Genomic DNA, 26,023 nt, shown 5'->3' with positions numbered 1-26,023 from the left:
GGAATCCAGAAGGAGCCTGAGATATACTTGGTCCAACTCCTTATTTTTCCGGTGTGAACCAGAGATCCATAGTGGCTAAGCCCCTCATTCACCTCCATGCATAGTACAGGTGATCTACTCTGCCTTGTTAGTTTTCTCTCAACATTATCATCTTCCTAATCTATAGGCCCCTAGTTTTTCCTCCTACCACGTTTTTTCCTTTCAGGTTTTTAATTTTCCCCACAAAGTGTTGTGTGTGTGTGTTTGTTTGTTTTTGTTTTGTTTTGTTTTTGAGACGGAGTCTTACTGTGTCGCCCAGGCTGGAGTGCAGTGGCGCCATCTCAGCTCACTGCAAGCTCTGCCTCCCGGGTTCACGCCACTCTCCTGCCTCAGCCTCCTGAGTAGCTGGGACTACAGGCGCCTGCCACCAAGCCCGGCTAATTTCGTTTTTGTATTTTTTAGAAGAGACGGGATTTCTCTGTGTTAGCCAGGATGGTCTCGATCTCCTGACCTCGTGATCCACCTGCCTTGGCCTCCCAAAGTGCTGGGATTATAGGCATGAGCCACCGTGCCCAGCCTTTTTTTAAAAAACCTTCTTTGAAGCCTGGGCAACATGGCAAAACCTCATCTCTACAAAAATTACAAAAATTAGATGGGCATATTGGTGCACCTATAGTCCCAGCTACTTGGGAGGGTGGATCACTTAAGCCTGGGAGGTCGAGGCTGCAGTCACACACATACACACACACACACACACACACACACACACACACACACACACTCTTATTTGACTTATGAAAGAAAACCTGCTTTATTCTTTGAAATTAGGCTGATCTCTAGATGAATACCTGTTATCTTGCCTGCTTTCACTTGGATAATTTCTGTGTGGCTCATAGAAATGGGAGTTTGAATTCAGGTATTTTCTTATAGTTTAGTTCAGGAAGAATATGCTAGTCTTGTAAAGTGCATCAATAACTTGCTGGCTGGTTGTCAGGAGCAGAAATTCTGGATTGAGGATGAGCAGTCCAGGAATGACCTCTCCACAACCAGAGAAAGAAGAGTGCATGCAATGTGTTCCCTGTTGTCCAGGAACCAGGGTAGCCCTGCTGGGGCTGTACAGAGCAGTGTGCCATGTAGTCCTTGTTGTGAAAGAAAGGACTGTCAGATGGTCCCAGAGTCACCGCCCCAAACACCTGATTTTGGGCAAGGTAACGCTGCCTCCCTGGACTTGTTTTCCTAGTCTGTGAAGTGGTGATGACAAGGCCCGCTCCGCAGGGCTGGCAGAAGCACGCTGTACTGGTAGCACTTTGTACCTGTAGACTGTAAAGGTGAGGGGTTATTGTTGCTGTCATTGTCATTATTAGGGCAGCGTGGACATTCTCAGGCTGACTCTCCAAGGTGAACTGACAGGAGATGAACTTGAACACATAGCCCAGAAGGTACTGCGGAATTCTGGTGGGCAAGGCCCCCTCCCCACACCAGTGCTTCCTTGCTGCTGGCCTCTTACCCTAGTACTGCCTGGAGCCGACTCTGGTGACGTGAGCGTGGGAGCCCCTCCTTTCAGCAACATCCAGCTTGCCTCAGCCTTGTGTACTGCTTTGGGGCAGGAGGAGTCCCCCACTAAAATTAAAACTAAGCTGCTATTTCTGCCAATTTTCCCTGGCCGGTGTTCTTGCTGCTGTGTGGCTTGTGTTAGAAGTTCTGAAATGAGTTTTTGGAGAGGAAAGTCAGACTAACCCTTCAAGTCTTTTGAGAAACAGGTCTTCTGCATTAGTTGAGGGGCAGGAGTTCTGGGCTTGCCGTGTGATTTCTGAGCCATCTCTCTCTCTGTCTTGTCTCTCTTCGGCCAGGCGGGAAGGAAGACCTATGCCATGGTGTCCGGCCACTCCACTGGTCATTCTCTGGCTTCAGAACTGGTGGAGTCCCATGATGGACATGAGGAGATCATTAAGGTAAGCTTAGTTCACCTCCAACCTTTCTCCCTGTCCTCTTCCTCCCTGCACGTATGTGAGAGGGAGCAGTTGATGTTGTTGCCAAAGGGAGCTTGTGGTTTGATGGAAGGAACCAGACCTGAGCTGCTAGTTCCTGGCAATCTCCTAGAAACATCTTAATTTATACCAGGAGACTACAGTCTGCCTGTTAGCAACTTTGGTGCGGCCTGGTCCCAGGCAAGGGGCCGTACTGGATGACCTTACTAGGGGCCTATCCACTGACCATGTTTTGCTGCTGGAGGTTGTGGAGACAGGTAGGAGGTGTGTTTATGGAACTTATTATTTTCCTATAATGGGTTCATCCTGATAGAACTTATTTATTTATTTATATGTTTTCAGTTTTGTAGAGACAATCTCACCTTGTTGCCTGAGCTGGTCTCCAACTCCTGGGCTCAAGCAATCGTCCTGCCTCAGCCTCCCAAAATGCTGGTATTATAGGTGTGCACCACCCCACCTGGCTGATGGAACTTATTTTTTTTTAAATAAAATGATTTTTGTTATTTCTCTCTCTTTTTTTTAATAAAACAGCTTTTTGAGATATAAATCCCATACCATATGATTGACTCAGTTACAGTACAGTTATGTGCTGCATAACAACATTTCGGTCTGTGACGGACTGCGTAGACAACAGTGGTCCCATAAGATGATTATACTCCATTTTCACTGTGTTTTTTCTAGGTTTAGATACATTACCATTGTGTGATAATCACCTACAGTATTCAGTACACTAACATGCTGTGCAGGTTTGTCTGTAGCCTGGGAGCCATAGGGTACACCGTACAACCTAGGGGTGTAGGAGGCCATGCCGTCTAGGTTTGTGTGTTTACACTCTGTGATGTTTGTACAAGGATGAAATCGCCTAATGACGCATCCCTCAGAATGTGTTGCTGTGAGTAAGCGATGCATGACTGTGTATATGTGAGTGTTTATGCCAATACAGCTATAGAGCATGTAGCTAAATTTACTGCATTAGGGTAAATTTCCAGAAGTAGAATTGATAGACCAAAAGGTAAATATATTTTTAGGTCTTCTGATCTGAATCACCACATTCCACCCGGTAAATTGGCGGTAACAATTTATCCTCCCACCAGCACTATATGAAGCTGCCTATTTTCATATAGTTAATTTAATTTGAGGTTTCTTAACTAAATAGTGTTCCTATTTCAGGTGTACTTGAAGGGGAGGTCTGGAGACAAGATGATTCATGAGAAGAATATTAACCAGCTGAAGAGTGAGGTCCAGTACATCCAGGAGGTGGGCACCCCTTCCCTCTCACGCAGTGCCTAGGTCATTTCTCTAAATCTCACATTTTTTTTGGCTGTCTTCTTTTGTGGATTCTGGTTTTTCCGCTTCTTTTTCCTTTATGCCTCTGAAATGCCACCATCCCCTCCTGTGTGTCAAATATATAACTTTTGACCCTTCATACCTGATCCATTAATCCACGGATACTTAAGTACTATGTGCCTAGCACTGTCCCCAGCCACCTATCGAAAATTACCAGCCAACTTTTCACAGCATTTCTTCACTCCCTTCCTGGCTCATGTTTCTCATTGGCACTTATGCCCATATAACATATTACACATTTTACTTATTTGTCTTTTGTGTTGTGTGTGTCTCCCCAACAAGAATGTGAGCTGTAGCCCCACTTGACCAGGGTACCTCTCTCCATCCTACGGCCAGTAGTTAGGACAGTGCCTGACTCGTAGTCCAGGCTGGGGATGGTGCACAGAGTTGGGTGAGTTGGCATGCTCTCTTTCTCTACCCTAAAGCTCAAGTTTCTTCCCCTCCCCTCCCAGGCCAGGAACTGCCTACAGAAGCTCCGGGAGGATATAAGTAGCAAGCTTGACAGGGACCTAGGAGATTCTCTCCATCGACAGGAGATACAGGTAATAGGAAATGGTCCACGGTTGGGTCCCCACCGAGGAGGTGGGGTTGTGCCAGGCAGTCTCATTTACCAATTACCCAGTGTGTGCTCAGTCTAGCATCTCTGCCAGGAATGGAGAAAATAGAGGTGATGCTGGCTTCTCTGGAGCACTCACAATCTGGTTAGGACTCTCCAGCCGATGAGCACTTACATTTACACATGTCAGCTTAAGCATAAGTACACCTGCTCCTGAAACACTGTACAGAAATTGAACTTACAGAAATTAAATATCATCAGTTGTTAGCAAAGCCTCTTATCTATAAAGATTCTGTGATCAAGCTTCCTGTAATAATGGAATTTTATAAAGCAGACAATCACCTGTAAATCCACACTTCTCATAAGCTGATCTTGCTTAGTTTGGGTGGCACCTGTAGTGTGAATTGAAGTCCGTGCCCTAGCCCGTTATTAATCTTATATATAGTTATGTCTAACCTGGGATGGGAAGCTCCTCAAGGTTAGGAGTTCACCCCACCCCCATCCCGTGTCTGTATCCTCACCCTCCCTCTCTCCCCAGGTCTGGGATTAGAAGGCATCAGTAAGTGTTAGACCGAACAGATTGGATAAGTCTTTCCTGGGATGGATAATCCTGGGATCCTGCTTTTCAGTTTTTCCAAAACTCGAGGATAGAGATGCCCTCGGGAGAACAGAGCTGTCTCTTTGTGACTTCGCCCTCATCCTTTAGATTCTGAGTTGTATCTTTGATTTGCATTTTGGTTGGGGCAGGGTGTCTTGCTCCGGCAGCAGCCCCTGCCTTCGTTCCCTTGAGGGGAACAGCGGCCCAGCAGCTGGTGCAAGGAAAGTTCTTTGTCTTGGACATGCACTTGTGTGGTGGAACATTTCCTAATTTTTGCTTTGGCTGAAGGCAGGCCTTTCAGTGCCTGAGCTCACATCTGGCTGGTGGGAGCTCCTTTGTCAGGTGGCAGAAGAACCTAATGTGCACAGAGACTGGCCCAAAGTCCAGCCCCCTTGTTTGCACAAACCAGCTGTCATATGATGAATAATCAGGCTTTGGGTCAGAAATAATTTAAAAAGGGCTTCCCTTTGTAATTTTTGCTTTGTCAAACTTTGCCAGGATCCCCGGGGGCAAGGGAAACTCTTTGTTTGTGGCAGGCAGCTGCACTTACTCCCTGGCTAAGAAGAATGGACTACACATACTTTTCTATCTGCTGAAAGGTTTTAGCCTGAGGTTTTTTTTCATCCTCCCTACAAGGCTAGGGTGTTCCCTTTCAAGGCCACACACATTTCTCCACCCCCTCTTGTTTCTGTTTTCTCAAGGAACACTAGGAATCTTTTTTTCTTTCCCTTCCTTCCCTCTTCCTCTTTTCTTTTCTTAATTCCTTCCTTTTTCTCCCTCCCTGTCTTTTTCTCTCTCCCTGCCTCCCTTTCACCTTCCTCTCTCTCTCCCTGTCCTTCTCTAAGATTTGAGTGTTAGGAGAATAATGTTCAAACTTGGTTGCTTTCATCTGTTTTAACTACCAATTTTATTTTTCTTTGAACAGGTGGTGCTAGAAAAGCCAAATGGCTTTAGTCAGAGTCCCACGGCCCTGTACAGCAGCCCACGTGAGGTGGGTAACAGAGGACACAACGGTGGCTCTGCTTAGCCAGGGGCAGGATTGCCTCCTCCCCGTCCTTTTGTTTATTGCTTTCTCTCTCTCTCTCTCATTAAATACAAAAGTAGTAGTTGACATAAAAATTCAAACAACAGAGAAATATAAAGAGTGGAAATTCTCCTTCCCCAATCTCACTCCTTACGAGTATCCACTGTTAACAGATTGAAGTGGGTGGATCTTTCTAGGGCAGTGCTTCTCATCCTCAGCTGCTCATTGGAATGGCCTTGCAAGCTTTAAAGGATATGATGCCTGGGTCCCATCCCTAGAGCTTGTCATTTCATTGTTCCAATAGGTGGCCTGGGCATCAGGACTTTTAAGAGCTCTTCAGGTGATACTAATGTTTAGCTAAAGTTGAGTGCCAGTATTCTAGAATATTTTTATGTACATAGACAACCATATTTAAATATCATGTATATGTTATATACATACCATATATACATGATAAATATATGTATATAATATATATGTGCTTTTCTCAACTATAGGATGGTAAATACATTTTTCTTTGCTTGCTTTTTTTTTTAACTAAAGAGTATATTATAACCTTCTTTCCATGTCAGTACATAATAGATCCACCTCATTCTTTTGAATAACTATATAGTATTTGCTTCCATGGCTGTACTTGATCGATTGACTGATTGACAGAGTCTCACTCTGTCACCCAGGATGCAGTGCAGTGGTGTGATCTTGACTCACTGCAATCTCCGCCTCCTGGGTTCAAGCAATTCTCGTGCCTCAGCCTCCTGAGTAGCTGGGACTACAGGCATGAGCCACCACGCCTGGCTAATGTTTGTATTTTTAGTAGAGATGGGGTTTCACCATGTTGGCCAAGCTGATCTTGAACTCCTGACCTCAGGTGATCCACCCACCTCGGCCTCCCAAAGTGTTAGGATTACAGGCATGAGCCACTGCACCTGGCTACCATGACTGTATTTTTAAAAAGTGTGTTATTATGTTTTTTTGTGATTACATAATACAAAACATACTGTAGAAAATTTGGAAAATTCAGAAACACAGAAAAGTGAAAGAAGAAAAAAATGTCACTTGTAATCTACTCAGAGAAAAACCACAGTGAAATTTCATCTTTACCTGAATGCAAATATATATTTATAATATTCACGTTGTACAGTATGTGACATGTCTTTATAATTTTTTTTTTTGTTTGTTTCTTTAGTTGGGTATGTTTTGGCATTCGGTGTTTTTGGCCCTCAGGTATAGGTTGAATCAGACCCACCCATTAGTTCATGGCACATCGTCCTCGTGGGTCCTGTCAAGGCCTCTCACTGGTTTTAGTTTTTGTTTTTTGGTTTTTTTGCCTCTCCACCTCCTGCAAGAGGCACTCACTGTAATGAATTCAATATATGGCTTTAAATATGCCTGTAAAATGTTTCAATATACGTGATGAACTTGTGCTATATCTTCTTCAAGCAGTCCTCCCACCTCAGCCTACCCAGTAGCTTGTTCTTATTTTCCCTGGTACCATGTTTTTTAGGATCTATGTAAATTGCTGTATTAAAATCTAGTTCATTGCTTCTGCCTCTACATGTAGTTTTATAACTTACTTTTTTGCTTCATATTATATCACATGATGAAATAATATTTTCATGAAAGTTTTCCATGCCATTAAACAGCCTTATGAGAACACTCTTTGAAATAAGTGCATAATAGTTGTGTTCCAGGAGCCTTTTAAAACATTTTCACCTGCCCATTGGCTCAGGTGAGGATTTAGGGAAATTGACTGGATAACTTATAACATCTAGATTTGGAATGCTGTGATTCTTAACCACTTGCTTTAGATGTGAAGCTTGGACTTTCTCCTTCTTTTGAATCACCATATTTGGCAAATACATTGTTGGCAACAAATTACAATAACACCTGGTAATATCTGTTTGGCCACTTTCTTCTCACAAGCTCAAAGCTGTACCGGATGTTATCTTACCTAGTTTTGAGGCAGCCTGTAAGGCAGGGTGTGGTAGGGAGTGTACTTACTGCCTCACAGATAAAGAAATGAAGGCCCACAGGACTTCATTTCTTCATTGTCACCCACAGGATGATAATGCAGAGACTGGGACCCCGTCTCCCTCCTCCCAGCCGAGAGCTCTGAGCTCTGGTTTGAAGGCGTTGCTGCTTCCCACTGTGCAAGATTGGGAGAGATTTTTCTGTCAGACTCACAGGGAGTTCGTAATCGAAGTGTCTGGTGCCCGTGCAGCAGAGATGGGGGCGAGACCCTACGTGTTAGCTCATCCCTAACCACCAGCCCACGGTTGGGTGTGTCTGGGAGAGACTGAGCAGTTACCTCGATGAGACACGTTTTCCACATCGAATCAGATTCCTGGACTTATTGCATGCTTTTGCCATAAACCTGTCCATCCATCAGTAACCCTTTATATGCTGCTCTCAGTGCCAAAAGCTGAGAATGGTAAAGGATGTGCTTTTGGACCACTCCCTTTGTGATGGGTGCAACATAGTCCCTGTCCTATGGGAACTGTAGTCCAAAGGGGAACATGGTCTCTGCTCTCAGAGAGTTGTAGGCGGATAGAGGGAAATAGGACACACACCTAGAGACAGCATCCACATAGTCGCCAAGAAATCAATCAGTGGATACATAAGTGAAATACTACTGAGCATGTCCTAAAATAATTGGGTGTTTTGAGGCTAGCAGGGTTCTTTAGGGTATGAAAGGACAATGTTTCATTGAATAACTCAGAATTCCCCTTGTGTGATGACAGTTCTTTTGTGAGGGTGGTCTGGACGAGATGGTCCAAACCAGTGTGTGCCTGGGAGGGGACCTTTTCTTACTGAGTCAGAAACTTGATGGCTTCCTCTTCCCTTCCTTGCTCTGGCTGTAGGTGGACACCTGTACAAATGAGGATGTTGAGAGCTTGAGGAAGACTGTGCAGGACTTACTGGCCAAGCTTCAGGAGGCCGAGCGGCAACACCAGTCAGACCGTGTGGCTTTTGAGGTGAGATTTGGGATTTGGGGAGAAGGTGCCCCAAGGGATGGGCTACTGCACACAGGTGCCAGTGATGTCTCAGCTTGGACTTCCTGTCTCTGGCTGAGTGCCACAGACTGGAAAACAAGACTGTGAAGCCTAGAACGCTTGTCTGCTTCTCCCTCTCCTGGACATTTATACTGTTTACTGTCCAAGGCCAGCCCATAGTTCAAAGGGCAGCTTGGGATTCTCTGCTCTGATGAATTTGAGGGTGGTGCCCATCTGGGGCAGCCAGTGATTGAGAAGTCATTTCTGTCTGTGTCGTGGTAAGAATCCCTGGGCTCTGTGCAGGCAAGGACTACTGTTGGCATGTCACCCCCGTGTCCCTAGTGTCTGGCGCAATACCTGGTATTAGATAGGTGCTTCATAAACGTGGACTGGATGAGTGACTAAATCTGTGTTGTTGTAGAAAGAACTGCACCCATCGAGTTGGAGGATTTGGGCTCTAGACTCAGCTTTGCAGAGCTTTGTGGTCTAGAATGAGTATCTTTTTTTCACTCTGCCACCAAGCTGGAGTGCAGTGGCGCAATCTTGGCTCACTGCAACTTTCGCCTCCCAGGTTCAAGTGATTCTCCTGCCTCAGCCTCCCGAGTAGCTGGGATTACAGGCATGTGCCACCATGCCCAGCTAATTTTTGTGTTTTTATTAGAGACGGGGTTTCACCATGTTGGCCAGGCTGGTCTCGATCTCCTGACCTTGTGATCCGCCTGCCTCAGCCTCCCAAAGTGCTGGGATTACAGGCGTGAGCCACTGCGCCCGGCCTGGAATGAGTATATTAATTACTGTTATAGTACAGAAGTCTATAAATGGAGAGTAAAGCCCCCTACTATATGTGAGGTCTTCCATGTTTTCTAGAAAATTCTTTGAGTATAAAACAAGGTACATGGGCAGTTTCCTTCCTTCCTTCCTCCCTCCCCTCCCCTCCCCTCCCCTCCCCTTCCCTTCTTTCCTTTCTTTCCTTTCTTGACAGGGTCCCACTCTGTTACCAGGCTTGAGTGCAGTGGCACAATCTTGGCTCAATGCAACCTCCACCTCCCAGACTCAAGCCATCTCCCACCTCAGCCTCCTGAGTAGCTGGGACAACAGGTGCACACCACCATGCTTGTCTAATTTTTGTGCCTTTTGTAGAGACAGGGTCTTGTCATGTTGTCCAGGCTGGTCTCAAACTCCTAGGCTCAAGCAGTCTGCGTGCCTCGGCCTCCCAAAGTGTGGGGATTACAGGCATGAGCCACCACACCTGGCCCATGGGCAGTTTTCCAACTGCTCTGTGTGAGGTTAACCATTTGTTACCTGCTTTTGTTCTTCCACAAGTAACATATTCTTTGTGTCATAAATATGTTATGATAGGGTTATATCCTGCGTAGGCATGCTGGGAGCTGGTAAAAAGAGAAACGCCAGCCTGAACTCTTCATTTTCATGGAACTGAGGAGGAGAATTTTTGAGAGGAGGCTTGGGGGTGAGGAGGAAGGGCACCAAGGATGATAAACTGTGTTAGCCGAAGTCTTATTAGAACAAGTAGTTTAACCTCTCTGAGCATCTGTTTCAACTTTTGGAAAAAGGGTTAATGAAATACACCTTACAAGTTTGTTGTGTAGATCGAGTGAGGTAATATATGTGAGGACACTTGATTATTCTGAAGGGTTTTAGAAATATAAAATTGTCTATATTTTTCTTAGCAATCAGTTTAACAAGGAGATTTTCCTATTGTAAATAGCTTGGACTTAGGTTAATATTAAAATTAGTTTGTCCTCTCAGAACAAAGGAACTGTATGGTGAAGGGGTATGTTGCATCTATTTCAGATTCCATAATTTGTATAATTTAGTTGGTGATATATCAGTTGGTGACCAGCTGTTTCCTACCTTTTCCAAACAAAACAGGAGGAAAGTAAGGTTGAGGCTCTAGCACTGACCAGGTTGTGAATTTTGGAAAAAAAAAATCTGCATTGAGAGGCATTATGAAGTTGTGGAAATTAACAGAAATACTTGCTGGTTTTAATCACACATGGAGGAGTCTGCTGCTCTGGATTTCAGAGCCTGAGCAAAAGTACCCTGACAGCTGTAGCCCACTGTCCAGAATTTAGAAGGTTTATTTTTCTTAACCCCATAGTATGCAGCACCACCTGTAGTAGGAGATGCTTCTTGCTGGGCGCTGTGGTTCACACCTGTAATCCCTCAGGAGGCTGAGGCAGGAGGATCCTTGAGCCCAGGAGTTTGAGACCAGCCTGGCCAACATAGATCTCATCTCTACAAAAATAAAAAAAATTAGCCCGGTGTGGTGGAGCAAGCCTGTGGCTCCAGCTACTTGGAAGGCTGAGGTGGGAGGATCTTTGGAGCCCAGGAGGTGGAGGCTATGGTGAGCTATGATTACGCCACTGCACTCTCGCCTGGGCAACAGATTGAGACCTTGTCTAAAAAATAATATAATACATGAGTAATTTTTTTTTTTGAAAAAGGAGATGCTCCTTGGGTCATTCCCACTGTTGGGCTAGGTTGGCAACCTTTTTATAATTAAGACGTTCCCTTGGGGGCAGGGTTGGCTGGAGCTATGGAGTCAAATGTGGAAGGGGAGTCCGTATTTTTTTTTTTTTTAACCTTTTGCTCCGACAGTGGGGTGCAAGAATCGGACCATGGCCTTGTTAACACTGTGCTTGAGCTCACATCAACCTCGGTGCAGTGTTTATTTACATACAGAAATGAAAGGCCTTACTTTTAAGTTCCTGCCTATGGGGATGGCCTGTTTCAGGTTAATATGGGTCATTTGAAGGCTTGTCTCAGTCTCTCCTAGTGAATTGGACTCCCTGGTCTAATTTTCTGAACCTCGGGGTAGGAAGGGCAAGATGATCAATTACCATGAAAATAACTTGCTATTAAGCACGGTTTCCTGTTCTACTGGCTGCTTGATGTCAAGAAGGATTTGCAGTGAGAGTGAGTTTGCTCTGGACAGGGCTGGTGTGTAGCATAGACACATCCCATCATACATCACCCTGTGCTGTACTTTCTCCTCCCCAGTTCTGACCTTGGGAAGGGCCGGACAAACTGGCTGCTGATGTTCTGTTTTCCCAGGGCTGGCTAAGCTAGGCTTTCCAGAAGTTACCTGGATTCTTTTTTAATAAATGATGAGCAGTCAGTGTGAGGTACCTGGGAAGCACTGAAATGGATGGTGAAGTATCTGGGTCCTAGCACTGGCTGTCATTCACTAGCTGGGTAACCTTGAATAGGTCAGTTGACCTTTACTTGTTAAAGGAGAGGGTTGGATTAGATGAACATCAGTTCCACTCATGATTTTATTGAGTAGTTACTGCATACGAGGTACTGTGGGAGCTCTAGAAGTGTAATGGTGCTCAGTCTGTACCATCAGGACACTGACAGTCTACTTCAGGGTGCACACAGTGACTGGGCAAAATCTGTTCAATGCTGTGAGAGGGAAGGCCGTGTGTTCCTTGTGTGCCCTCTCCCTGGGCACACGAAGGAGGGGCTCCTCCCCCAGGCTCTCTGGAAGAAGGGTCATCTAAGTGAGACCTGGAGGATGAGTAGGAGTTGGAAAGACGTAAGGTGGAAGAAAGGAGGAAAGTTCTTTGCTTTCTCATTTTAACATTCTGCTTCTGTCCTCTCTAAATTGGTTTCTCATCTCTGATAAAAGACAGATTTGTCTGGTCGCGGTGGCTCACGCCTGTAATCCCATCACTTTGGGAGGCCAAAACGGGCAGATCACCTGAGGTCAGGAATTCAAGACCAGCCTGACCAACATGGAGAAACCTCGTCTCTACTAAAAATACAAAATTAGCTGGGCGTGGTGGTGCATGCCTGTAATCCCAGCTACTTGGGAGGCTGAGGCAGGAGAATCACTTGAACCCAGGAGGCAGAGGTTGTAGTGAGCCGAGATCACGCCATTGTACCCCAGTCTGGGCAACAAGAGTGAAACTCTGTCTCAATAAATAAATAAATAAATAAGACGAATTCTTCCTGATGCTTAGTAGCCCTTCCAGGTGCCATTTTGGCTGTCGTGTGTGGGCTCTATTGCTGGAAGTGAGGGTGGGAGGTATTGAGGAGACAGAAGGAAGGAGCTGGAGGTATCCTCCCTGGGATTATTTGCTTTTGAATTTGTAGGAAAGCCACAACATTGGGTTAAGCTTGGGTGGTGGTGGAGGGTTCATGGGGATGTTGAAGGAGTCACCTATCTGAAAAGTAGTGCTTGTGGGTTCCAGGTGTCACTTTAAAGTGGACCTCAATCAACTGTGAGCCAGTTAACCCTGGAAATAGACTTACACTGCTGGAGTGCTGAGGTGGTCCTGCACAGCAAAGGGGAGCTGGTGGTGTGCCCATCAGTGTCACCAGCTTTCTCCTGTCATGGCTCCAGAGCCACCCAGGTTCCTGGGTTCTTTTCTAAGGTTTTTTTCCATGTTTGTTCTTTTTTCCACACCATTTAACGTATTCCTGTCCTGTGTTTTAGGTCACACTCAGCCGGTACCAGAGAGAAACAGAACAGAGTAATGTGGCCCTTCAGAGAGAGGAGGACAGAGTGGAGCAGAAAGAGGCAGAAGTTGGAGAGCTGCAGAGGCGCTTACTGGGGATGGAGACGGTAATTGGGGGATCTTGGTTGTCATTGCCTGGACTCCTGGGCTGGAAGGGGCCTGTGGGTGGATTGAAACGGTTGCCAAGACCCTTCTTTTCCCAGCGTCTCCAGAAAAGCACACTTCACAGCTTCCTTTGGCAGATCCCTTCAAATATCTTTTAGCCTTCAAGGAATTAACCTCCCCGTAACTAGCGTTGATCCTATTTCCACATTAGTTTCCTGTACAGATGCCCCTTTTGAAGTCCTGGTTTCTCAGGGACTGGCAGCCATAGCTGGCGAGTGGGCCTGCGTGATGCAGGGCTGGGTTCTGCCTCAGGGCAGCTGGGTGAGGCTGAGTGAGAGTGGGAAGGGTTCTCCTCGTCAAGGGAGGGCGCCCCATCAAACCAGCTCATCTTGCTGCTCTTTGGCAGCTGTCCAGGCCCAGCAGGGGCTAAGTCCCAGCCTGGCACCCATCTCACCCCAAACACAGAAACTGTTGCCATCTTCTCATCCTAGATTTTCTTTTGTGGCCCACCCAGGAGCATCAGGCCTTACTGGCGAAAGTCAGGGAAGGGGAGGTGGCCCTAGAGGAACTTCGGAGCAACAATGCTGACTGCCAAGCAGAACGAGAAAAGTAAGGGCTTGGCTCTTGTGCACGGTGAAGTTGGGTTGCAGGGAGGGGAGGGCGGGCCATGCAGCCTGTCGCTCCTGTGGTGGCCTGGTCTGGGGAGGAAGCTGGTGCTGATGTCAGATCTTCCAGCTCTGACTCACCATGAGCTTGCTCAGGGTGGAGCCCCACCCAAGAGATACCATTTGGGAGGCCGCCATCTCCAGGGAGTTCATTTTCCATGGGGTAATAACCTAAAGAAAAGGCTTTCACAGTTTTAGAGCCAAGGGCAAGCAAGAGCTGGTGGAGCATCTGCTGTTGCTGTGTGTCATTCCACAGATCAGTGCGGTGGATATGTTATGCCTTCGTTTCCTCCCCGCTGAAACAAAAACTGACTGTAAACTGTTTGAGGGTAGAATTGATTAACAGTCATGCTGATGAAAAATGGAGGCCGGGCGCGGTGGCTCACGCCTGTAATCCCAGCACTTTGGGAAGCCGAGGCGGGCGGATCACAAGGTCAGGAGATCGAGACCACGGTGAAACCCCGTCTCTACTAAAAATACAAAAAATTAGCCGGGCGTGGTAGTGGGCGCCTGTAGTCCCAGCTACTCGGGAGGCTGAGGCAGGAGAATGGCGTGAACCCGGGAGGCGAAGCTTGCAGTGAGCCGAGGTCGCGCCACTGCACTCCAGCCTGGGGGACACAGCGAGACTCCGTCTCCAAAAAAAAAAAAAAGAAAAATGGAATGAGCAGCTTCATGAGGAGATACTGAACTTCCTGTTACTTGAAGCAATGCAGATAGAAACTGAGAACCACCTGTCAGCAGAGTCCCATAGGTGATCACTGAGATCCTTTCTACTTCCAAGGTGGGAGGCTTTTGCAAATTCCCTCTGATCAGAGGAAATCAGAGGCCCCAGACAACCAATGAAACCTACAGAGCAAAGATTGTGCCTTCTAGATCTTCAGGAATTTGGAAATTATGCTGTTGGCAATTAATAAATAAGACCTCAAATGGTAAATCACATTTAACATCAGCATATTTGGTTTGATCTTCGTTGTATAAGGTGGAACTTTTTTAGTTCAACAAGACATTATCTGAAGGGCCTTTTAAGGAATTCCAAGAAGAACAGACACAATTCTTGCCCTTTAGGGCCCCTCAGTCTTCTGGAAGCATTTTCTGTCCTTTAGGATAACCTAGATATGACCTTCCTGGCATGTCATACACACGTCATATTGTAGCCTCCTTTCTGACTGGACTTTGTATCAGAATTAATATCAGAATTAATCAGCACTCCTTTCTCGGTGGGTAGGTGCACATGGGCAGAGCAAGAGAGACAAAAGGGCTAGATAATCAGAAGCCAGGGCTTAGGAATGGCAGTGACAGCTGTGTCAAGTATGTGCTGATTTCTACATAAAAGGAGACTGAGAAGTAGGGCATTGGAGAGCTGAAAGTGGAAATTTAGAATACTTGGAGTTTAGGAAGGATAAGGGGTAGCTCAGGTTGCATGGTACCCCAAGCAGCATGTACTTGTCAGCTTCCTCAGGCAGAACTGGGGAGTGATGGATTCTTCAGGGGCCCAAACCCTGATACTCTCCCAAGTAACCTGACTAAAAGAACACTGTTCCTCTACTCATAATGCTTCTTACACCAAATATATGGGTTTTCCATGCCAAGCACTTCTCCAACTCTCAGTTGATACCAGCTGGGTACCCTACACTTTAATTCAATTCTGAGATAACCCAGAGTTAGTGCACAGCCACAGGTTAAGGGCCAGTCCCGCAAGACTGCCCCTACTTCAGATGCCAGTCACAAGTGGTGGGGTCTAGGGTACCTACACTTCTGTCCAACTTGGCTATAAATTAGGGGTTCTCATATCCTCTTTTCAGGTTTGATAACTTGCTGTAATGGGTTTGCTGTCATAGAACTCAGGGAAACATTTTCCTTATTTATTTATTTATTTATTTATTTATTTATTTATTTATTTATTTGAGCCCAAGTCTCACTCTGTTGCCCAGGCTGGAGTGCAGTGGTGCAATCTCAGCTCACTGCAACCTCCGCCTCCCGGGTTCAGGCAATTCTCCGGCCTCAGCCTCCTGAGTAGCTAGGACTACAGGCGTGTGCCACCACGCCTGGATAATTTTTTGTATTTTTAGTAGAGATGGAGTTTCACCATGTTGGCCAGGCTGGTCTTGAACTCCTGACCTCAGGCAGTCTGCCCGTCTTGGCCTCCCAAAGTCCTGGGATTACAAGCGTAAGCCACCATGCCTGGCCTACTTAGTTTTTAATTTAAAAATTTTTTCATTGAGACAGGGTCTTGCCATGTTGCCCAGGCTGGTCTCGAACTCCTGGGCTCAAGCAGTCCTCCCACCTCACCTTCCCAGAGTGCTGGGATTATATTCGTGCGCCACTGCACCTGGCCAACGTTTCACTTATTATTACGGGTTATGGTAAAGGATTCAAATGAACAGACAGATGAGGTACATAGGGCAAGGTCAGCATGTGGATGCATTAACCAAGCTGGAAGCTCTGAACCCCTTTGTTTTGGGTTCTTACGGAGGTTCATCACATAGGCATGATTGATTAAATTATTGGCCACTGGTGATTAGTTTAGTCTCTAGCTCCTATCCCTGTCCCTTTCCCAGACGTTAGCGGGAATTGTGGGGCTGAAAGTTTCAACCCTTTAATCATGCCTTGGTCTTTTGACTAGCCCCGTCCTGAAGCTGTCCAGGGACCCCAGCCACCAGTCATCATTAGCATACAGAAAGACACTCGTCAGTCTTGGAGATTCCAAGACTCAGGAACCAGGGAATGTGACCAAATATTATAACAAAACATAGGAGCTGTATAGCAGGAACCAGGATGGAGACCCATTATATATTTCTCATTATTTTACACTGCCCTTTGGGGGATCTTGGCTCAGTCTGCTTAGAAGATGCAAAGGAAGCAACAGTGGTTTGGGAATCAGGAGACCTAGAAACAAAATTGTGTAAAGGGGCTTTAAGGAGCAATCCTGTCTCCCTCCTCCAAATCTCTGCCAACAGCTTGATGGTGTTGAGTATAATAATCCCAGCTCCAACTGGGCATGGTGGCTCACACCTGTAATCCTAGCACATTGGGAGGCAGGGACAGGAGGATTGCTTGAGTTTGAGTTCGAGGCCGGGCTCACACCTGTAATCACAGCACTTTGGGAGGCCTAGGTGGGTGGATCACAAGGTCAGGAGATCAAGACCATCCTGGCTAACATAGTGAAACCCTGTCTCTACTAAAAATCCAAAAAACAAAACAAAAAAAATTAGCCAGGTGCGGTGGCTGGCGCTTGTAGTCCCAGCTACTCAGGAGGCTGAGGCAGGATAATGGCGTGAACCCGGTAGGTGGAGGTTGCAGTGAGCCTAGATCACGCCACTGCACTCCAGCCTGGGTGACACAGCGAGACTCCGTCTCAAAAAAAAGAAAAAAAAAAGGTTCGAGATCAGCCTGGCCAACATGGTGAGGCTCTGTCGCTACCAAAAAAAAATCTTCTTAATTAGCCAGGTGTGGTGGCATGTGCCTGTAGTCCCAGCTACATGGGAGACTGAGGTAGGAGGATTGCTTGAGCCCAGGAGGTCAACCCGGCAGTGAGCCATGTTTGCATTACTGCACTCCAGCCTGGGCTACAGAGTGAGACCCTGTCTCAAAAAAAAAAAAAAAAAAAAAAAAGGCCGGGCGCGGTGGCTCAAGCCTGTAATCCCAGCACTTTGGGAGGCCGAGACGGGCGGATCAGGAGGTCAGGAGATCGAGACCATCCTGGCTAACACGGTGAAACCCCGTCTCTACTAAAAAAAAAATACAAAAAACTAGCCGGGCGAGGTGGCGGGCGCCTGTAGTCCCAGCTACTCGGGAGGCTGAGGCAGGAGAATGGCAGTGAGCTGAGATCCGGCCACAGCACTCCAGCCTGGGCGACAGAGCGAGACTCCGTCTCAAAAAAAAAAAAAAAAAAAAAAGAAAGGTGGGGTGGGGAAGATACTAGCTCCTACTTGAATCTTTCCAGTAATGAAGAGTTTATTACACATGAGACTGCCCACTTTCTGACAGCTTTAATACTGAGAAAGTCTTTCCTGTGTTAATATAAAAATGGCTTCCTGGAACCATCTACCTGTTGCTTCTAGATTTACCCTCCAGAGTTTTCCAGAATGACTTATCCCTTCTAACCTTTCCGAGCCTCAGTTTCCTCACTTGGAGTAGGTGATCCCTGATGATGCTTCCAATGTGATGTTCTTTTTTTTTTGTGGGACAAAGTCTTGTTCTGTGGTCAGGCTGGAGTGCAGTGGCACCATCTTGGCTCACTGCAACCTCTGCCTCCTGGGTTCAAGCAATTCTCGTGCCTCAGCCTCCTGAGTAGCTGGGACTACAGGCACACGCCACCACACTTGGCTACTTTTAGTATTTTTAGTAGAGATGGGGTTTCACCATGTTGGCCAGGCTGATCGTGAACTCCTGACCTCAGTGCTTCTAATGTGATGTTCTAAGGTACCCACCACCTACTTTTCAGGGCAGCCTCCTGGGGAATCAGGCAAAGGGAATCTCATTAATGGGAACCTCCCAAGCTCAAGGCTCTTCCTGTGACTGGGTAAAGAAGTCATCTTGTTCCCTTGCTTCAGCCTTCTGGTCTTTATCCCCAGGGCTGCTACCCTGGAAAAGGAAGTGGCTGGGTTGCGGGAGAAGATCCACCACTTGGATGACATGCTCAAGAGCCAGCAGCGGAAAGTCCGGCAAATGATAGAGCAGGTAAGCTGGGTTGGTTTATAACCTGCCCTCGGGGGGTCACCCCAAGTCTATGCTCTTATTTGTTTCCTAGGGAGCTTGACTTACATTCATACATTTCCCATGTCAAACATTTATAGCTACCAATTACCAGAGTTCGGGTTATTAGGATTTGCTTTTCTCCTATCTTTCCCCTGCTGTTATGTTTGTTTGCCATTTAGCCTCTGCTTTCCAATAGGAAAGGAAGAAAAAGGTTAATTTCTCATGTACTCTGTGAAGAGTGTGGGTAAATGAGTAGTTGAGTCATAATAAACTGTTATCTGTGCAGATTATCAGTCTTTGAGCCTCATGGCTGCTTTCCTGCCTTACCCCACCTGAGCTTGAGGGTAGCATACTAAGGATTTGTCGATTTGCAGAATTGTTTTGGGAGCCTAACGCCCCGTAACTGGAAGGTTGGGAGGTCATATGTGCTTCATGTCAGCTCATTAGTGTCTGTTTTATTTACTGCTGTTTTCCATTATCTAGAACAGAGTCTGTCATGTAGTAAGCACTCAATAAATATGTCTCGAATGAAAAAATAATTTGTATTTTCCAAAACCAAATGGAATGGGTTTTGAGTCATTCATTATTTTGGATTCTCAGGGTGGTATTCCCCTCACACACTCCTCACTCCCGCCCCTGGGATAATCAAGAGTTTAATATTGACTGAAAGGAAGCCTTTGTAGAAAAGCTAATGAAGTCATATGGAGTTGCGGGGCTCTGCTGGCTTCCCCAGCAGCTGGGGTGAAAAGTCTGGTGAGTGCGTAATGAGTCATTGCAAAATGAGCTCCAGTGTCTCCCACACCTTTGCAGCTCCAGAATTCAAAAGCTGTGATCCAGTCAAAGGACACCACCATCCAGGAGCTCAAGGAGAAAATCGCCTATCTGGAGGCAGAGGTGTGTGTGCTGGGCAGCCCAGCAGGGGAACGGGGCTCTTGAAGAGAAGGTGGTCACAAGGGAGACAGAGGTTATGGAGGGGTCTTTGTCATGTCTCGCTGCTGCTCTGAAGTGAATACCTAGGGTGGTTGGTTGACTTTCAGTTCAGTTGTGTAAACATTTTCTGAGAACCTTCAGGAAGCTACTAACAATGATGAGATGACCCCCTCCACCCCACCTTCAATTGACATGTCATCCTGGTGCAAGCCACATGCCATGGCTGCACGCAGGCTAATTCTGACCCTCCAGGCTTTGCAAAGGAGCTGGCAGTGGTGCTGGGCTGTGAAGGAGGAAGAGGCATTCATATAGATGGAGTCTTTTCCAGGGCTAGATTATCTAAAGAGTTGCCTTCCTAGTCTAATTTCCACTTTGCCACAGGGCCCTACCTATCTGTTGACTACCCGAAGATCACTTTGCAAACACTCTGTGAAGATCCCTTGTAGTGAGGGAGATAAATGGGAGAAAGGGTTATCTTTAGGGAGTTCGCAGTCCCTAGTCAGAGATAAAATGTATATTTTTAAAAAGACCAAAGAATGCTTTATAGAATAGCATATCAGCAAAGGCAAGTGAGTATCTCAACTGAGGACAAAAAATTATATATAGGGGCCAGGTGCAGTGGCTCATGCCTGTAATGCCAGCACTTAGGGAGGTTGAGGCGGGAGGATTGCTCGAGGCCAGGAGTTCAAGACCTAGGCAACATAGTGAGACTTTGTCTCTGAAAAATAAATTTTTTTTAAATTAGCAAGATGTGGTGGCATGCATCTGTAGCCCAGTTACTTGGGAGATTTAAGGGAGAGGATCACTTGAACCCAGGAGGTCAAGGCTGCAGTGAGCTATAATCACGCCACTGCACTCCAGCCTGGGCAACAGCGTGGGACTCTATCTCTAAAAAAAAAAAAAAAAAAAGAACTGTATGTAGAGGGTATATAGGAAACCATCAGTCTGTCAGTGTTGTACAGAGTTACAGAGGAGCAGGTATTGGAGGACAAGTGCAATCTATGATCATGAAGACGAGGCAAGACGGTATCCAGGTGGTGGCACACATGGTGGGGGTAGAGGCAACAGCAGTACAAACACAGGCGGAGAGACCAGAATGCACTAGGTGAATGTAACACCTGGGAAACTAGAAAAAGGCCAACTCTAACCCCTAAGATTGTGTTACAGAATTTAGAGATGCACGACCGGATGGAACACCTGATAGAAAAGCAAATCAGTCATGGCAACTTCAGCACCCAGGCCCGGGCCAAGACAGACAACCCGGGCAGGTGAGTGAGCGTGTGTAGATAGAATGGGGCCAGGGAGGAGGGGGGAAGGAGGGACAGAGCTATGTGGAACATTTAGTGCTCAGGCAAGAACAAGGCCCCTTTAGATCCAACTTTCCTCCCTCAGTCTCTAATCTGACCCATTGTTTGCCAGAACCATTTTCTAACCCAATTAGGGTAGAACCTGTTACCACAAGCCCAAGGAGGTCCATGAATGGCTTCTAGAGGTGTATGAACCACCTGAAATGGTATACAAAATTATTTATTTATTTATTTATTTATTTATTTATTTTTTGAAACGGAGTCTCGCTCTGTCGCCCAAGCTGAGTGCAGTGGCCGGATCTCAGCTCACAGCAAGCTCCGCCTCCCGGGTTCATGCCATTCTCCTGCCTCAGCCTCCTGAGTAGCTGGGACTACAGGCGCCCGCCACCTCGCCCAGCTAGTTTTTTGTATTTTTTAGTAGAGATGGGGTTTCACCATGTTAGCCAGGATGGTCTCGATCTCCTGACCTCGTGATCCACCCGTCTCGGCCTCCCAAAGTGCTGGGATTACAGGCTTGAGCCGCCGCACCCGGCCTACAAAATTTATTTATAATGTTTGCATATTTCTAGGGAGAGGGTATTTTGCCTCTAATAGATTCAGAAAAGGACCTGTGATCTTGACAAAATCGAGAATCACAGCTATATCCACTTCTCAGTTGTTTAACTGCCCCTCTCTTTTCTTCACCCTTGCTACAAGACACATGTATCATGCCCCAAATCTTCTCTTAGATGTCACTGAATAATTACCATTTTAAAGCACTTGGAACCCAAGTGATCAGCCGGCACTGCAGTGTAAGATTCCAGAGGCAAATGTGAAGATTCCACAGGCTCTGTGAAGGGTGGGCCACAACACAGCTGTTCCCAGCACAGCTCAGTGTTTCCAACCTTCTTTTCAGTATTAGGATATCCAAGCCCCCCAGCCCGAAGCCCATGCCTGTCATCCGAGTGGTGGAAACCTGAGCTGCCTGGAGATGGATGCTGCCATTGCTGCTGCCTCTGCCTCGGAGAAGCCCACTGCCCCTGTTGGCTGTTAGCGCTGACTTTGACTTTCTGACTGTCCCCTGGCTGCACCCAGGACTTAGGGCTCCTGTGTCTCACCATTCCCAAGCTCCTGGCCACTCTATGCTGGGCAGACAGAGCATGAGCACCTATTCAAGGCAACTGCAGCCCTTTGGAAGACATTGTCCCGCGAGCAGGACAGGGCAGTATCTATATTCCTACAGCGACTATTTTTCTCTGTAGAGAGCCTCCCTTCTGTTGTAGACTGGACTCTGGCTGCCCCATAAGCCAGGCCTTCATCAGATTGGGAGAGTTGACAGGATTTGCCTCAGCCCTAAAAGCTGGAGACACAGATGTCCAGAGCGATTGGAGAGTGTCCTGGGGGAATGAAGTTCCTTCCACAAACACAGCTCAGTTCTTAGCAACAAACTGTTTGTTTTTCTACTTGCTCCACCTGCAGCCTACGCTGACCTGGCCTCCTGCAGACAGATAGTGGGGTTACCTGGCGAGGCCTGGTGAGAGCCAGTGAACCTAAGCTTTGGGTGGTGGTGTCTTTCTGGGGAGTAGGGAATGTACATTCAGGGAGTAGCCTTTTGCAGAAGAAATCTCTAGGGCTACAGACAGTTATGTGTGACTTCTCTCTACTGTGAAAACTCCCAGAGTCTCTTTAGGGATTTTCCCTAAGGTGCACACCACCAGGCACACCTCAGTCTTCTTGACCCAGAGCCTAAAAACTGTTTTCACTGGGTTCCACCAGTCCCGGCAAAATCCTCTTTGTATTTATTTTGCTAAGTTATTGGTGGTTTTGCTTACATCTCATGATTGATATAATACCAGAGTTCTATAGCCTTCTCTTGCAATGTTTGGATTTGCTTGAAACTGGGAAAGCTGTCAGAGTGACACTATTATAAATCTTTCTCTTTCCTCTGCCTGTTTCTTCTCCCTTTCTCTTTCAAACTTGATCTGCAGCTCAGGAAGGTGAGTATACTTTCCCTGAGGCTTTGGGGTCAGAGTATATGTTGTTTGAAGAAAAAGGGCAATCAGGACTCTTCTGGGGCCTAGATCAGCTCTTCACTAGCCCTTCCGAACTCCTTGCTCCATAATTAGTCTTTTGTTCTGGCTCTGAATGACCCTGCAGGTCATCATGGTTTTCTTTTTTTATTGTTTTTCTTTTTTTCTTGTCTTTTTTTTTTTTTTTTTTTTTGAGACGGGGTCTCACTCTGTCACCCAGGCTGAAGTGCCGTGGCACGATCTCAGCTCACTGCAACCTCCGCCTCCCGGATTTAAGCGATTCTCCTGCCTCAGCCTCCCGAGTAGCTGGGACTATAGGCATGCCACCACGCCTGGCTGATTTTTGTATTTTTAGTAGAGGTGGGGTTTCACCATGTTGGCCAGGCTGGTCTTGAACTCCTGACCTCAGGTGATCCACCTGCCTCGGCCTCCCAAAGTGCTGGGATTACAGGCTTGAGCCACTGCGCCCGGCCCATGGTGTTTTTCTTTAGGGCTCTTCCTACAGCCTTGAGAAGTAGATAGGCATCAGAGTATGCTACTATAGGAATCAGAAAAATTCAAAACAAATGTGGATTAAGTGTTTAGGCTCTATGTGGCTCACAACCAGAAGCCTTAAGTCTGTGTGTTTCTGTGTCCCAAGACTGGGCTCACATTCTGGCTTTGCCCATAACAATGCCCTGGGACTTCAGGGAGTTCCCTCATTTGTAAAATGAGGGGGTCAGAGCAGGTGATCTCCATGTTTCTTCCCATTCTGATATTGTTGTCTGTGGCATATTCTTTGTGTGGCGAATTTAATAAATTATGTTAATGTGTCTCTTTTGACCCCCTGGTCTGGTTTCCTTTCACTTCTCAGGGGCGATGAAAGAAGAAAATTGTAGTGCTTCTTGGAAGATGGGCACCCTGTTATCCACATGTGGGAGGTGTGGTCCAGACATCCCAAATGCCATGATATGAGGACTTCGTGGCATTTATAGAGGTATTAGAAGCAGCTCAGCTCCGTGGTCTGAGTCGTGATTATAGGAGGCAGCCCCTAACTTTAGCTTTGACCCTCTCTGGAGCAGTGGCCTTGTAGGATCCCTAAGCTTGGCCGCATAGTGTCTCATTTGGAAGAGACAGAGGTAGAATCCTGTGATTACATAGAAATAGACCCAGCAGCACTGGAGGTAGATGAGTAACTGCATGCCCTTTGCAGAAATGAAAAGCACCCTGGAAATGCTGACTGCAGCTGTTCAAGGGGGTTCGTTTCTGGCTGTCTCTGGGCATCATTCAATTAGTCTCATGATTTTTTTTTTCTGCCAAGGAGGCAGTTGACTGCAGGGCCAAATGGGGACATAGCTGAATTTACGCGAATCTTCTCTGGGCCAAAGAAACCAGAAACACAACACCCCCTCATCCCTGGCTTATTTCCTTTCTAGCTTCCATTTCTCTTCTTCAGTTGAAAGAGTGTATATTTTTCTCTGATTTCTCTTCTTCCCCCTTCTCCTGCTTCTCAGCCAATTCACACCGCAGGCTTCAAATGCATTGGAAACCTCTTTCCTTTCCAAACCTGGATTTGTCTTCTGACACCCGTGGCTCTCTTCTTTCTCTGGCAGTCTTGTTTGGCATGGGTAGATCTAGACTGTACTTGCTCTCAGAATATTAACAGCATGGAAGCAGGGCGGGGTTGACCAAGGTGCCAAGAAGACTCAGAGCTGGAGGAATACTGGAGTGAGTGTGCTGCCCTACACGAAACGGAGGCTCCCGCCGGGCATCCTGGGCTCAGTGGGAGGAACTGAGATTTGTGTTGCAGATAATGGAGAGGTCTGGAGGCATTCCAGAGACTCGAATCAGGGGTCTAAGAGAGTCCTTGGACAAAAACATGCCACTGGTGTATATTTCCTAGAGTTTAGTTACACCACAGCCAAAGAGAATAGAGGCATGCCGCAGGGGAGCGGGGGCGGGGCGGGGGGGTTGGAAAGGGAATGTAGTCTGGGAAATATGGTTTGTATCTTGGCTATCTTGTCAATTAGAGATGGAGAATGGGGGACTGAAGGAGAATGAGATAGTGTTCAGGGCCTGAAGAAAGGGTGTGGCGAGTAAGGTGCTCCTGGCTTCAGTGGCCTGTTTATTGCCTATGTTTTGTCATTTGTAAGCCAGCTCCTCTGTGCTGCCTTAATATTTTGTGGAGGGAGGATAGTCTGATTCCCTGGGACCTCTGCCATGAAGGCCTGTTTCTTTGAGCTGGATGTTGAGAGCTGCTCAGACATGCAGCCGTCATCAACAGCGTCCTATAAACCTGGAGCGTCAGCCCAGCATGGGAAAAGCAGCAGCAGCACCCTGCCTGCCGAACAACTGCCCCTGTCTTCCCCATCTTCGTCTGTTCCTTCCCCTGCACAGGAAAAAGCCTGGCAGTGACACAGTATTTCAAGCAAATGGTGCACTGGAACTTCTTTCAAACTAAGTTTCTAAGGCCAAGAATTGATTGGCTCATTTTCATCTCTATTTAAAAGTACCTTTTGCTATGAAATATCCCACTAGGAAGTGTTTCCACTTTTGAAAGGTGCTCTGACATGACAGGAGTTAAAGCAACTTAATTACGCTGGGCGCAGTGGCTCACACCTGGAATCCCAGTACCTTGGGAGGCTGAGGGGGGCGGATCACTTGAGGCCAGGAGTTTGAGACCAGCCTGACCAACACAGTGAAACCCCGTCTCTACCAAAGAATACAAAAATTAGTCAGGTGTGATGTCGGGTGCCTCTAGTCCCATCTACTCAGGAGACTGAGGCAGGGGAATGGCGTGAACCCGGGAGCAGAGCTTGCAGTGAGCCGAGGTTGCACCGCCGCACTCCAGCCTGGGCGACAGAGCAAGACTCCCGTCACACAAAAAAAAAGAAAAAAAAAAAGGCAACTTAATTTGACTGAGGAGGGTAACAACTTTTGGGTTGGAAAAGCAAGCAGCTTTCCCTCTTTAACCAGCTCTTTAGTGTGTGTTGCTGTTTCCTGCAGGGCCTCTAATAATCCCCTGGCTTCCTCATTCCTCAGAGCCAAGCATCACTGAGCTTGGGCCTGAGCTTCTTCAGTCTATGACTCAACAACAAGTGTTAGCCTAGGGCCCTTGGCCTCTTTTTTCACACTTCAATTTAAGACTTTAACTTTGCAAGGAGAAATTGTTTCCTGTCTTCCCTGTCCAAGTTCTAAGCAGGATGGCCTTGAAACTCCAAAGTTGGAGACCTAAATATTCCCTATTCCCTCTTTCTCCAAGGAAAATCCATACCCAGGCTGAAGATAAAGATGTTTCTTAAAGGTAATTTCTAGCACAACATGCTCTGTGGCAGTGAGACCTACTTTAAACACAAAATGT

At 46.8% G+C, this 26,023-nt stretch overlaps 1 protein-coding gene across 5 annotated transcripts in view; it reads left to right on the top strand.

The window, feature by feature from the left end:
- TUFT1 (tuftelin 1) overlaps positions 1-23,502 on the top strand; it is a 44,787-nt gene extending 21,285 nt beyond the window's left edge. For 2 of the 5 annotated variants that reach the window (XM_007977189.3, XM_073008384.1), the window contains exons 2-13: positions 1,344-1,418; positions 1,830-1,931; positions 3,138-3,224; positions 3,767-3,856; positions 5,394-5,459; positions 8,354-8,467; positions 12,948-13,076; positions 13,589-13,683; positions 18,314-18,419; positions 19,248-19,331; positions 20,535-20,635; positions 21,570-23,502. In XM_007977189.3, the coding sequence (XP_007975380.2) occupies positions 1,344-1,418; positions 1,830-1,931; positions 3,138-3,224; positions 3,767-3,856; positions 5,394-5,459; positions 8,354-8,467; positions 12,948-13,076; positions 13,589-13,683; positions 18,314-18,419; positions 19,248-19,331; positions 20,535-20,635; positions 21,570-21,633 (1,113 nt within the window). In that variant the 3' untranslated portion in view covers positions 21,634-23,502. The remainder of the gene's footprint in view (positions 1-1,343; positions 1,419-1,829; positions 1,932-3,137; positions 3,225-3,766; positions 3,857-5,393; positions 5,460-8,353; positions 8,468-12,947; positions 13,077-13,588; positions 13,684-18,313; positions 18,420-19,247; positions 19,332-20,534; positions 20,636-21,569) is intronic. The other 3 variants (XM_007977190.3, XM_007977191.3, XM_007977192.3) reach the window with 3 other exon arrangements.
- Positions 23,503-26,023: the final 2,521 nt, after the last annotated feature.

This window comes from Chlorocebus sabaeus, chromosome 20 (genome assembly GCF_047675955.1).
Source record: "Chlorocebus sabaeus isolate Y175 chromosome 20, mChlSab1.0.hap1, whole genome shotgun sequence".
NCBI lineage: Eukaryota > Metazoa > Chordata > Mammalia > Primates > Cercopithecidae > Chlorocebus > Chlorocebus sabaeus.
The sequence above is the reverse complement of the archived record's forward strand: the minus strand, read 5'-3'. Positions and strand labels throughout refer to the sequence as shown.